The 12,285-nt window shown below is 55.3% G+C and overlaps 1 protein-coding gene across 1 annotated transcript in view; it reads right to left on the bottom strand.

Moving 5' to 3' along the window:
• The window catches only part of EDC4 (enhancer of mRNA decapping 4), a 58,332-nt gene that overhangs the window by 13,780 nt on the left and 32,267 nt on the right, over nt 1–12,285 (bottom strand). Inside the window, exons 11-19 of the mRNA XM_077830865.1 lie at nt 11,067–11,169; nt 8,855–9,035; nt 8,266–8,338; nt 7,586–7,677; nt 6,725–6,921; nt 5,284–5,372; nt 3,805–3,958; nt 2,188–2,651; nt 342–443 (exon numbers count right to left, since the gene is read on the bottom strand). Coding sequence (XP_077686991.1) covers nt 342–443; nt 2,188–2,651; nt 3,805–3,958; nt 5,284–5,372; nt 6,725–6,921; nt 7,586–7,677; nt 8,266–8,338; nt 8,855–9,035; nt 11,067–11,169 — 1,455 coding nt within the window. The remainder of the gene's footprint in view (nt 1–341; nt 444–2,187; nt 2,652–3,804; nt 3,959–5,283; nt 5,373–6,724; nt 6,922–7,585; nt 7,678–8,265; nt 8,339–8,854; nt 9,036–11,066; nt 11,170–12,285) is intronic.

The raw sequence follows: 12,285 nt of genomic DNA, 5'->3' as shown, positions 1-12,285 counted from the left end.
CGTGTCCATGGGCACTTGATCTACCTTGCTTTACACTCAAGGGCTGGGCTCCACCAAACGGTGCCCATTGGTTGGTTTGCACTGAGGACTGGACCAAGCGACATGAGCCACGCTCGGTCCACGTTCCCCCGAGCAACCCAGCGAGCACTCTGACCCTGAAGAGCGTGACCCAGGTGACAGCATCTTGCGAGCCAGCCCAAGCTATCAGGGTAGGACTGGTTTCATGGCCTCCCTCATGTCAGAGTTGGGGGGCAGGAGGCAAAGCAGATGAAGACTTGCCAAGGACAGAGGCACAGATGCAGCATGAACAGAGTCCATGCCGGGGCCACATGGGCCGGTACCTTTGCTCTGCGCTGGCATCCTGGCTGTCGTGCTGCAGCAGGTGGTAGCTGTGCCTGTGATAGGAAGAGCTCTTGTGCTTCTCTGCAACGTCATCCCTTGGGCTGGGGGAAAGGGAAATGCCATCATGGAAACATCTCCCGGCCTGGTTATCTGCTCATCCCACTGCCTGCACAGGGGTGGGCCTGCTGACAGCAGGCTGGGCTCGGAGCCCACACCGCTGGGGGGTTCACAGAACCGATGGGGTCCGACAGCCGGGCCCTGGCATAGTGGGTGTCTGGGAGGGGAGGAGGTCAGATGCTTGGGTGCGATCACACACCCTTCAGAGCCTGGGCGGGTCTGTAGATGTCAGGCCAGTCTGAGGCTGATAAGAGACTGCACAAGCTCCTAGGCTGGAGGACGGGCGCAGTTTATAAACACCAGTGAACAGGAAGCAGCTGGCAGGAACTCCACGCTGCTCTCCTCCAGATGCAGGTGGTGCACTACGGTTACAGCGCGTCCCCCAGCCATTGTGTTTTCACCTGTCCAGGGAGTATTTCAGATCCCCAGACACTGTGCATTAGTGGTAAGAGCAAGAGGTCGTTGCCTGGACACTGGCACACCTGCAGAGTGCAGCAAGTTACAAGGCCAAGGGGAACCAGCCACCATGGCAAGGCTTTTCTAAACTTGCACCCTGGATCCAGACAGTCGACATGTGGGACATGAAAGCAGCATGGAGCATCCAGACAGTTCAATGGCAGCTCCCAATCCCTCTCCCCCGTGCAGTGGGGACAGGAAGTGCTGCAAAGGCAGCACTCTCAGCTGCTAGGGTGGAAGGATGGCTGTGTCTCCTGTAACTCAGGGGACGTCTCTGCTAGGGTGGAAGGATGGCTGTGTCTCCTGTAACTCAGGGGATGTCTCTGCTAGGGTGGAAGGATGGCTGTGTCTCCTGTAACTCAGGGGACGTCTCTGCTCTATTAAGGAGCGGTGCGGGCAGGCTGCTGGCCTCGCTCAGAAGGGTGGAGGCTGCGGGGCTGGCCTTGGGACGTGCGGCCTCCCAATCTATGAGAGGCCTGGGGACAAATCAGGACATTCTGCTCCACTCCTGCCAGAGGAGGTAGGATCTGGCCAGCCCAGGCATTCCAGACCTGCAGGGAACACCCCCAGCTGCTTGGGCTGGAAGAGTTTGTCTCCAAGACATGGCTACACATAACCCTTCTCTCAGGCTACATCTCTGTGCTTCCCAGCTTGGGCAGACATATCCTCAGACCTGCTTCGCCATGTGAATCAATCACAGCTACTCACTTCAGGGACTAAGTTTGTTTGGCGTCTCTGTTACTGCTGGCTCTGCAGAGCCAGCCCAGTCGCAGGTGAGAGACTCATCACTCTCATGCACTGGCAGCAGAACTGGCTACCGAGTGCCACTCAGTTCCCCCCAAGAAGGCTGCACAGGTGTTGCCAGGGGCAGAATTTGGGCTGCACAACCTTTATTCTGCTGGTCATGCACAAGATGGAAAGACCCCAGACTGACTTTGAGAACCCAGGGTAAGTGTGCAGGGCTGGCAACTAGAAAAAAGGGTTAAGGTGCTGAGCTCCTTAGAGCCGGAGCGGGTGAGAAACAGACGTCCCGCGGCTATCCTGGAGTCCCTGTTGCAGAGTAGAGATTCATGTTAAAGCTGGCCTGGAGGTGGGGGACAGTGACGCTGAGCCTACAAAGCCAGGGTGCAGGGAGGAGAAGTGGCTTATTGGGGCTCTGCAAGGAGGGACAGCCAAGGCCCTGAAACACCAGTTTTCCACCAACGTGCCAACTGGACATGGCTAAAAAAACGCCCCCAAGTAAAGCAGAGCAAAGCTCACCCAGCCGGTTACCTGTCTGCTATGCTGTTCCTGGTTTCCCTGGTGATGTCGGGGGCTGCTGGCCACGGCTGGCTCACGACGCTGTTGGAAGATGCATTTTCCTGAGTTAAAGCAGTCTCCAGTAACGAGGGTGTGGTCAATCTGTCCACCTCCACGGGGGCCATGTCCAGGGAGTGCTGGCTGTGCTCGGAGCTGTGCCGGTTCCTCGGGGACAGCAAGTGCAAGGCCGACGCAGCTGAGGCCATGCTGTCCGCATGGTGATTGGGCTCCAGCACCTCTGCAGGGAGCCCGGCTGGGGCTGCGGCAAAGCTGCGCTGCAGCGTCTCAGAGGCGATCTCTGGGATATCCTGGGACATGGCCGTGGAGGCCGAGGAAATGACATCGGGGGAGCGCTCCCGGGTGGGTGAGGCCTGGGCTACCACAAGGGGCTCCACTTCCTGCAGCTCCAGAGCCAGAGGGGGGTTTGCTGGAGTGACCTGACCAACAGAAACAAGCCGACTTTCACTGTCATGCAGAGACACCCAAACCACACTAGCGACCTCAAGGACCATCAGCACCTCATGCCAACCAGCCTTCAAGGGAGGGAGCGGAGAGGCCCCATCCTGGCCTTAGTACTGCTATGCCCCCAGGACAGGGCTGCTCAGGAGCCAGGAAGATGGGGGAGGCCCTCAGATATCTGGGCCTGACTGCATTCTGATCCTTTGCCGCTCCAGCACCCCTATTACCCGCCAGCACAGAACCAGCTGTCCGGTAGGACAGCTCTGTCCTTCCTGTGTGCTGTTAACTCTGTCGGGAGCAGCATTCACTGACCGGGGTCACGCTGCACTTAGTCAGGGTTTGCAAACACTTCAGCACATAACACCGCCAATCTCAGCAGTCCAGGGGATTGCACAGGTGAATCATGTACGTAAGTGCCTGCAGGACCGGTCTAAGATTTCACGTTTCTCTCACCGAAGAGGCAAGACGCACTAGTTGCAGGGTCATCAGCTTAAAACACCTGTTTCCAGTTGAAGATTTCATACTGATTGTTACAAGTAACATCTAAAGTCTCCAGAACTGAAAGAGATTTGAGGAAATATTCCTCTTTCCATTTGCTTTACTGGCTACAATCAACTTCACTGGATCTTTCCTACAGAAGCAGGGGCAGAAACATTTTAAAAGAGGAACTTCTTGTTGCAAGTCCAAAAAGCAAGCAGCAGCAGCAGACTCAGCTCGGATTTCAGTATACTCTGGTCAGGAAATGTACAATGTCAGAGCAATCTGTGTGTCCTCTGACCATCTGGTAGCTTTCCCTGGGGTGCTTCCTTGACTCCCTTCCACCCAGCCACAAGGTCTCCTAGCATGGGGGGTGACTGCTCCTAACGTCGCTGATGATGGAATAAGAAAAGTGACCCTGTGCTAGAGATGCCCCCATTTTTAAAGCCACGGCTTTTACGGACCGGCAGTCTGCGACAACATGTGCTGGCAAAGCAGCACCTTCCAGCCAAGAACAGGAACCAGACCTGCTAGCCACTCGAATGGGCCAGCATGGGCACCCTGGTGCATTCCAGCTGGCAGAGGATCATGGAAAGAAAGGGAGAGTTACCATGTGCCAAAAGCAGAAGGTGGCAACAGTGCTGGGAGCCTTACCGGGACAGGCGCCTTTGGGGTCAGCTTGTCAGAGAGTCCAGGGATAAGGACTGAATGGTTCCTAGGACTCGTCTGGAGACTGCTGCTACTGCTGCTCAGCGTGAGGCTGGTGTCCAGCTGCATCTTTGGGCTCAAAGTCAGGTCTTCAGATGGCCTGTACAGGGAGATGGAACGAGCTGAGCACCAGATTTTGTAGGGTTGGTTCGGACAGAGCCCCTGAGCTCAGGAACTGCGATTCCTGCTGTGCTTGGTCAATGCAAGCGCGCCTGGCCCCAGTTGACCCAGTGTCCCCCAAGCTCTGTGGTTCCTCCCACCCAATGGGAGACCATCCCTCGGAGTGACCACTCTTCCTAGACGAGGAACTGAACAGAAGAGCTTCACAACCTTGCTAGACGGAGTCTGTTAGAACTCAGGGGGTCAGATCCTGATCGGGGGGATTTGATAGCAGCCTTCAACTACCTGAAAGGGGTTCCAAAGAGGATGGAGCTCGGCTATTCTCAGTGGTAGCAGATGACAGAACAAGGAGCAATGGTCTCAAGTTGCAGTGGGGAAGGTTTAGGTTGGATATTAGGAAACACTATTTCACGAGGAGGGTGGTGAAGCACTGGAATGGGTTCCCTAGGGAGGTGGTGGAATCTCCTTCCTTAGAGGTATTTAAGGCCCAGCTTGACAAAGCCCTGGCTGGGATGATTTAGTTGGAGACTGGTCCTGCTTTGAGGGGGGGGTTGGACTAGATGACCTCCTGAGGTCTCTTCCAACCCTGATCTTCTATGAGTCTGATCCTCTAGTCTAGCCCATCTCTGGGGGAGGAGAACATGACTTCTGCAGGACTTGTCCTTGCCCTCCTCTCCCAAGCACTGAGGCTTCTACCCTATTATACTCTTCACCACCAGGAAGCTGTGCCTGATGTTCAGTGTAAGTGTGCCTCAGTTAGCATCATTCCCCTTCCCTCAACCTCCCAGTAATGCCTTTCTGTCCTTGGGGTCTGCAGCCTTCACTGGTCGCAAACTGCAACATCCCCTTCAGAAGAGCAAGGGAAGCAACCGGGCGGTGGTGCGATGGGAGAACCTCTCTGTGGCGGAAACAGAGCAGGCTGCCTCTGCGCCACCCCGGTCTCCTGAGGCACAGGGAAGGAGGCAGGTTCGCTCAGCACTGCCATAGAGTGTCTCTCAGATGCCTGGTTTCAGAGTAGCAGCCGTGTTAGTCTGTATTCGCAAAAAGAAAAGGAGGACTTGTGGCACCTTAGAGACTAACCAATTTATTTGAGCATAAACTTTCATGGGCTACAGCCGAAATGAGCTGTAGCTCACGAAAGCTTACGGTCAAATAAATTGGTTAGTCTCTAAGGTGCCACAAGTCCTCCTTTTCTTTTCTCAGATGCCTGCAACTGGAACCAATTTGTAACCCCTGGAGTGCCAGCCTGCTCTGCAGATGGGGCCTGACTCGGCTGGGAAGGACACGAGCTCTGGCTCCACTTACCTGGGCACAGTGGGGTCATTGACAGAAGCGCTGCTCATGGCTGTGACTGCAGTCAGGGAACTGACACTGCTTCCCGGCGACACGGCAATCTAGCAGAAACATAGATCCATGCTTTGAGAGGAGGCTCTGTGGCTAGTCCTCTCCCTGAGCAACTCCTGGCTCCCTCCACAGTCCCACTACGGAGCGTGCAGAAGGTGACAGAGACTCTCCCAAGATTCCAGATGTGCCTAGGGCACCAGTCAAGGTCCGGGTCCCTTCGTGGCCTTTGACAGAACTCAGCATGAGGTTTTGGAGACCCAACTGCAGATAGGACGGAAAGGCCCTTCTGGGGGTTTGCTCCTTTCCTCTCTAAGACACTACTTGCTTTCCCTGCTGCAGAGCACTCACAGGTGGAGTTCGGCAGGGCTCAGCCCTGTCACCCCTCCCGTTCACACACATGCAGCTGCTAGAGGAGAAGGGGCTACGCTGTTCCACTAGAAGGTGCCCAACACTCAGATCTACATCCCCTCGTTCATTCTGGATAGCATGGTCCTCGGGTTCTCCCCGCACCTGCTACAGAAACAGACCTGGATGGAAGCCAAGTGGCTTGGCCTTGACGTAGAGAAGTGCTGCCAACAGGTAGAGAGAAGCATCTAAATGGACTGATGGGGGACTGCTGGTCACCTTCTATGGGATGGGTATGTCTGAGCATTGCTGTTACAGTTTGCAGTGTGACCAAGGGACCTCTTGAGTCCAAGTGGCAGAGGGCAAAAGGGGGGCATAAGGAATCCCCTGGGTCTGGTAGATTGATTCCCTGGCACCATTAAAGCAAGCCGGCTCAGCAGAGAGTCCTCTGAGCAGCCAGCAGCAATACAGACAAGCTCTGGGGAGCACACCCAGGCCACTTCAGAGAGGGGCAGCAATTGCACACAGCCCTTGGGAGGGGATCTCCACCCCAGAAGCTAAACCCCACAAAGCAAGAACATGCTGCCACACCGCCGGCTCACTGGTTTGGGGACGGGTCTTGCACCAAAGATGCTCAGGTCCCAGCTTCCTGCTGCTCATTGCAGGTCTCTCTCAGCATGAGCTTGGGTCAGCTTGGCATTTTAAAGGTGCTGCAGCCCCCGCTGCTAAGCTCTGGCCTTCCTTCCTCATTACTGTATTTGCATCTCAATCCTGCAAGAAGCAGGAGTACTGCGGTTTCCTTCCCAAAAGAACCCTTACAGGAAACCTCTGGGATTCAGATTGTTTGGTCCTAGGAGCCAAGATTTCCTGGTGGACTTTCCATAAGCCAACTGCAAAGGGTAAGAAAAGGCTAAGAGCTCTGAGCACTTCCTATGCTTTGTACTCTAGATTATCCGGACTACCCGAGTCATCACAGCCCAGGTGGGATTCCCCAGAGTGCAAAATCCCAGATCATCCCCTACATTCCCAACTGGCCCCGCCCATCACATCCAGCTACCTGCTGAAGAGATGTGCTTGGGGTCATGAACGCATCTGGGGTCATCAGCTTGGGTTTGGCATCATTGGAGAGGGCAAGAAAATCCGCTGGCACGGGCAGGTCTGCAATGCGCCGTAAATCTGGTTGGGAGCCATGTACAGACTCCTTCTCCGATCCCAGCCCTTCTGAGCCCAGGTCAGCCAGGTGGTCTGGAAACGCTTCAGAGAGATACGTACAAATTAACCTGAGAGCGCTTTCCACAGGAGCCAGGCAGGGAAGGTTTTATCCCCTGCAAAACACGAGTTATACCACTTCCACCAGCCCAGGCACCAAAAACAGGACTGGAAAGCCCACGGCTGTCACAGTCAGGGCACGGAAGCAGCCTGATGGAGGAGGAACAGACTCATGGCCTTTGCCAGGGAAGGCACGTGATCCACATGCAAGCTTCCCTACAAATGGGTTTGAGTGGCACAGCAGCAATACAGGGCAATACACTCACCTGGGCCCAGCCTTCAATCCCTCCTCTGCCCTCGTCATGGAGACCTGTCCTGCCTGAGCGCAGCTTCCCCAGGAGGAAGTCCCAGACCAGCCAGAGGGGGCGCTACAGAGCACACAAAGCACTACATCCATCGCTCAACATGCTGTTTTGCCAGGATCCTATGCTCTGTGCTCGGCCTCATCTCTTTAACCTGCCAGGCTTCCCATGCCCAGCTCAGCAGTCTGGATGCCTTCGGGATAACAAAGTCAATCCTCCAAAGGATGCCAGGAGCCCACCAAACATCCCTTCCAACCTCCAATGACTACACAATGCTGGAGACACGATGCTGGGAAGCTCAAAGCACCGGATGGTTCCGGCCAGAACCCCTGACTGAATGGACTTACCGAAATCTTCATGGGAGCCATGGGAAGGGATCGGTGCAGCCATATCTGGACTATGAAGAGGTTGGAATCTGATCTGCACATCCTGCAGGGCCCTGTAACGTTCCGAAATGCTGGGTTAGTTCACACGTCAGCCACAGAGCCATAAACCGTGGCGGATTCCCCTTCCTGCAGCTGGTCCTGGAAAGCGCTTTAGTATTTTCTGCCTACTAAGGACCAAGTGGGAGTCCCCAGGCAGTGCTGCCCCGCCTCAGCTCAGCCCTTCCTGTGCCAACCACACCTGAAAGCTGTCCAGTCTCAAGCCCCAAGCAGCCACATGGCAGGTCAGCACTAACCCAACGAGTCCTGGCCCCCAAGTCAGCAGACACGTTCAGCTGCTGACACATTGTGCAAAGGCTCAGAGCTTGATAGTCCACAGGAAAAGACATGGGAAGCATTTTAAATGGAGCAAGGAAGAAACCTAGGGCCCGCTACCCAGCCAGACCAAAGGCCTCCCATGCCAAGGATACTCTCCATGTCTACTGCTCCAGGTGGGTTTCATACTGAGGGATGTGTGCAGGAACAGTAGGTGATCACATCCCCCAGCACTGCAAGCAGAGAACAGCTAGTGACCCTGGTGGCCAAGGGGGTTTTAGGAAGGAAAGAGCACAGAGCTGTCCGTACCAAGCCCTAAGCATACTCACTTGGTGTGGACGCAGAAGAGCTTGATCAGCACACCTGCGGCCGATTCGACAGCCCCAGCCCCCTGAGCACCTTCTGGAATAGAGACAAGAAATACAAAGTGGGCTGTAGCATGGGGTGCTGCACATGTCCTTAGGCCTCAAACTCTCAGGGAGCAAAGGCTCTGAGGTGGAGCACTCCCTTGTGCTCGTTCAGACCTCAGATATCAGTGAAACGGCTCTTAAAATCCCCTCACACTCTTTCGGACTCTGCCCCCGCTTTAAACAGCCTCCTCCTGCCTGTGCGCTCACACCACACAGATTGCGTGGGAACGCTCCCTCCGTTCCCCCGAGCACCATGCCAGCGGGTGAAACAGAAGCATTAAGACGGATCCCAGTAGCGGTCACCCAGCAATTGTAAGCCCTGTGCCCTAGCCACCAGCCCATCCTCCTCCCTCAAATCTGGGCCACTCTAGGCAGGTCAGTATTGTTCTCCAGCACTGCCAGCTCCTCAAGGGAGTTTCTCACTAATATATTCCAGCTGTGTCGCCAGGAAGCAGCCCCCAGAGCTTCCTGGGAAACAAGGGCTGGCTGGCTGCCCCTCGTTGCTCACCTGTGCTCAAGCTGTCGCTTTCCTCTTCAGCTGGGAGGACCTCTGTGTGACGTAGACGGCAGCGGCTCACTACCTGGATGCCGAAGCTCAGGACTGGGTGGGTGAGGAGGAACTCTGAGATGGAGCTGAAGTAAGCTCTGCCCTCCTCCTGGTTCTGCAAAAGCTCCATCACGTACAGGACCTGGAAGCAGAGCACCAGAAACACCCTGCAACAACCCAAGTCGCTGGGGCTTTGGCAGCAGACTGCCAGGTGTGGTCAGAGAGTTCTACAACAAAGTCAAACACCAGCCTTCCCCTTGTACCCAGGAGTAGCTCCCACACGACCTCCCAGAATGCCACACACAGCTTACCTGAGCCAGGAAAAGCTCTTTGGATCCAGGTGGCGAAACGTATGCTGGGGAGTGTAGTCCGCACAAGCTGCCCCTCTCTATTACAGAGGTACCCATCTAGGTATTTGTCACCCACCATCATGGGATCTAGATCTGGCTACAATATGTTCCATTTTTGCCAACTGCCAATGTAGCATCCCCACTGATGCCTATAGTTAGTGACCCACTATTAAGTTTTAATTAGCTTAACAAAACCTTACGTTCCACTGTCTAAATTCTGCCTGCTCCCCCCACCCCAGCAGCCTTCTTCAACAAAACGATCAGAGCGCATCCAGGCTTGCTACCCCAGCCCAGAACATCAGGACTCAAGTCCTGTGGAAGTTATAATTTCACAGACGGCACAGAAATCATGAAATTAGCCCGATACTGTGATTTTCCAGCAGCGGGGAGGTGGAAGCAGGAGGGTGGGTCAGGCAGGGGTGGCATGGTGCTATCCTGGGGAAGAGGAGGAAGCATGTCTTACCACATGGCACGGGCCGGTCCAGTTCAGGGCACTCTGCACTGAGCTCTGGCCCAGGCCACGCCTACTGCTTTCTGCCCAGCTGGCAGGGGGGCAGCACTGACAATGTGGCAATTAGGAGCCCCAGCCCGTCTTGTCCCACAGCAGCCCCTGAGAAGACACCCGGGGAGCGAAAACTGGGAACAATCCCCCACACCATAGCCACCCGCGCTGCCACTGCGTGCAGGAGCCTTGCCCTGTGGGGAGGGATTCTGGTCTCAGCTCCTCACCAGCCCATGCTGTCTTCTCTGGGTTGTGCTGGGGGGGGGGAGGAGGGGGCTTCTAAATGCCACATTGTCAGTGCCATCCCTTTCTCCCTGCCAGCTGGACAGGAAGCAGCAGTGGCAGCCTGGCCAAAGAGCTAGCGTGGCCCTGATCCCTGACTCAGCTTGGACCGGCTAGCGCCATGTGATGAGACAACTGACCTGCCACCTCCCCACTGCCCTCCAGAATGGGACCAGCCCACTAACTGCCCACTGGCAGCCATAGCTTTAGCAGGGATGTCTGCTTCCACCTCCTGGCTGCTGGAGAAATCACAGCAGTCTGCGGGGACTCGGCCGCCCCGATATCCTATAAAACTCCAACATTCACCTGCAACGCTGCTGAGAGTGTTTTTAAAAAATCCATGACTGTCACAGGGCCCCAAAGTGGACACAGAGAGGGGAAGAAGAGAGCCCCTGTACTGGGCTACAGCACCACCAACCAGCAGGGTTTTCCCTCTAGAAATCAAGGCCGCCCCAACCACCAGCATAACAGGCCAGGTCCACTGAGAACAAACCAGACCTCTCAAAGCAAAGCGGAGCCTCTGCTCTGAGATAGCTGTGCGGCTGCCAAGCAGTGGTTACTTGGCACTGCTCTCTCTGTCCTCCTAAAAGCAAGGAGCTTAAACACGAAAGAGAGCCAGTGTCTTTCCCTCCACCCTGTTACAGCAGAGTACATCTGATCCCCCATGCTGAGAGCCCTGCCACTAGACGGGTACCCTGGGGCGAGGGGTTAATGATAGACCAAGAGCGTATCTCTTGAGTCACCCGGCTTTAAGGAGCTCGGTCGAACCATTACAGCACTTGCGGGTCAGTTTCCTTTTCAAATGCCAGTTTTTACTTTAACACCAGCATTAATCCTGTGCCTCGCCCAAGGCTCCGTTGGGCCCAGTCAGCACCAGCAGAACCATTCTCCACCTTACGCTGAAATGGAACAGGCCAGCTTGGCCTCTTCTCAGCAGTGAGCGCAGCCAGCCCTGCCGCAGTTGTGGTGGCTGCGCAGGAGTCCCGATCTCCCTGCACCCAGCGTGGCTGAAGCAGCCAGGAAAGTGGGAGCCACGTACTTTTCTCTGCACGTCACTCAGGATCAGGAATTCAGCAGAGAGGTCCAGGCAGGCTTTCAGACTCGGGGGAACACTCTTGGAACTGAAGATGTCAGGGGAAAAGCTGGGTTCCACAACAGGAGAGAATACACAGAAGGCGAGAGCCATTAGCACAACAGAAAGCCTCTATGGCACAGCGTTCCAGTTTGACTACGAGCAGCTTAGCAAAGTGTCAGTCAGATGTTCCGCTGCCCCCAGTTACCAAAACGAGGAACCCCACGCAAACACCGGAGGGGAACTGGCAGAACAAAATCTACCCTAACTATGGGCCTAAAGTGTCTAAACCCGGGATTTAATTGGGGATGGGTCCTGCTTTTGAGCAGGGGTTGGACTAGATGACCTCCTGAGGTCCCTTCCAACCCTGATATTCTATGATTCTATGATGCCAGGCTAGCAAGAGGAGGGATGCTGGGATCGTGTGCTAAAACGCAGCCCTAGCAGCTGAGAGACCAGCTGGGCAAAGCGCACCGCTACCGGAGTAGAGGGTAACCATTCAGCACTCAGCTGTGTTCTACTCCGTGGGTCACAGGAGGGAGATGCCAAAGCTGGCTCTCGCGTCTGCATCCGCTGGAGCTGCTTCTAGGGCCATGATCCCCCCGCAGACAGAATGCTTTGTGGGGGATGGAGCACACCGGATCGGGCAGCCATTCTCGGTGCTGGCTGGCTCCCCAGACAAGTCCTGAGCTGCCCGAGTAATACAACACTAAGCAGACAAAGCGACAGGGGAAGAGATGCTGGAACGCTTGCCACACTTGACCAAGTGAGCAGTCACTATTTACACAGACAAGCGTCCAATATGCAGGCTCCAGAATCCTTTCCTGGGACCCGGGGTACATCTGTGCTCTACAGACCTGAGCAAAGATGACAGAGTTAAGCCGTTAAGGGTCAAACCCTGCAAGCCTGGCCGTGGGACACCCAGATCCATTTGGCACAGAGCTCATCACAGTACTGACATTAGCAGAGGCTGTCACATTCCTTTCAGTAACTATGCTAATTTGGCATAGGAAGAGGCTCCAGGTGCGACTAGAATAGACTCCATTGTAGCTCACTGACAGCCTCTTCCCCTGCAGAGTAATTATATTGCCAGGATCCTAATAGGTCCCTGAGTTCTGCTCGGACCTGTGGACTCTTCAGACTAAGCCCCACCTCTCAGAGACCTAGCTTAAAGGTCTAGGTGTAT

The sequence above is a fragment of the Eretmochelys imbricata genome, chromosome 12, assembly GCF_965152235.1.
Source record: "Eretmochelys imbricata isolate rEreImb1 chromosome 12, rEreImb1.hap1, whole genome shotgun sequence".
In the NCBI taxonomy this organism is placed as follows: Eukaryota; Metazoa; Chordata; order Testudines; family Cheloniidae; genus Eretmochelys; species Eretmochelys imbricata.
The sequence above is the reverse complement of the archived record's forward strand: the minus strand, read 5'-3'. Positions and strand labels throughout refer to the sequence as shown.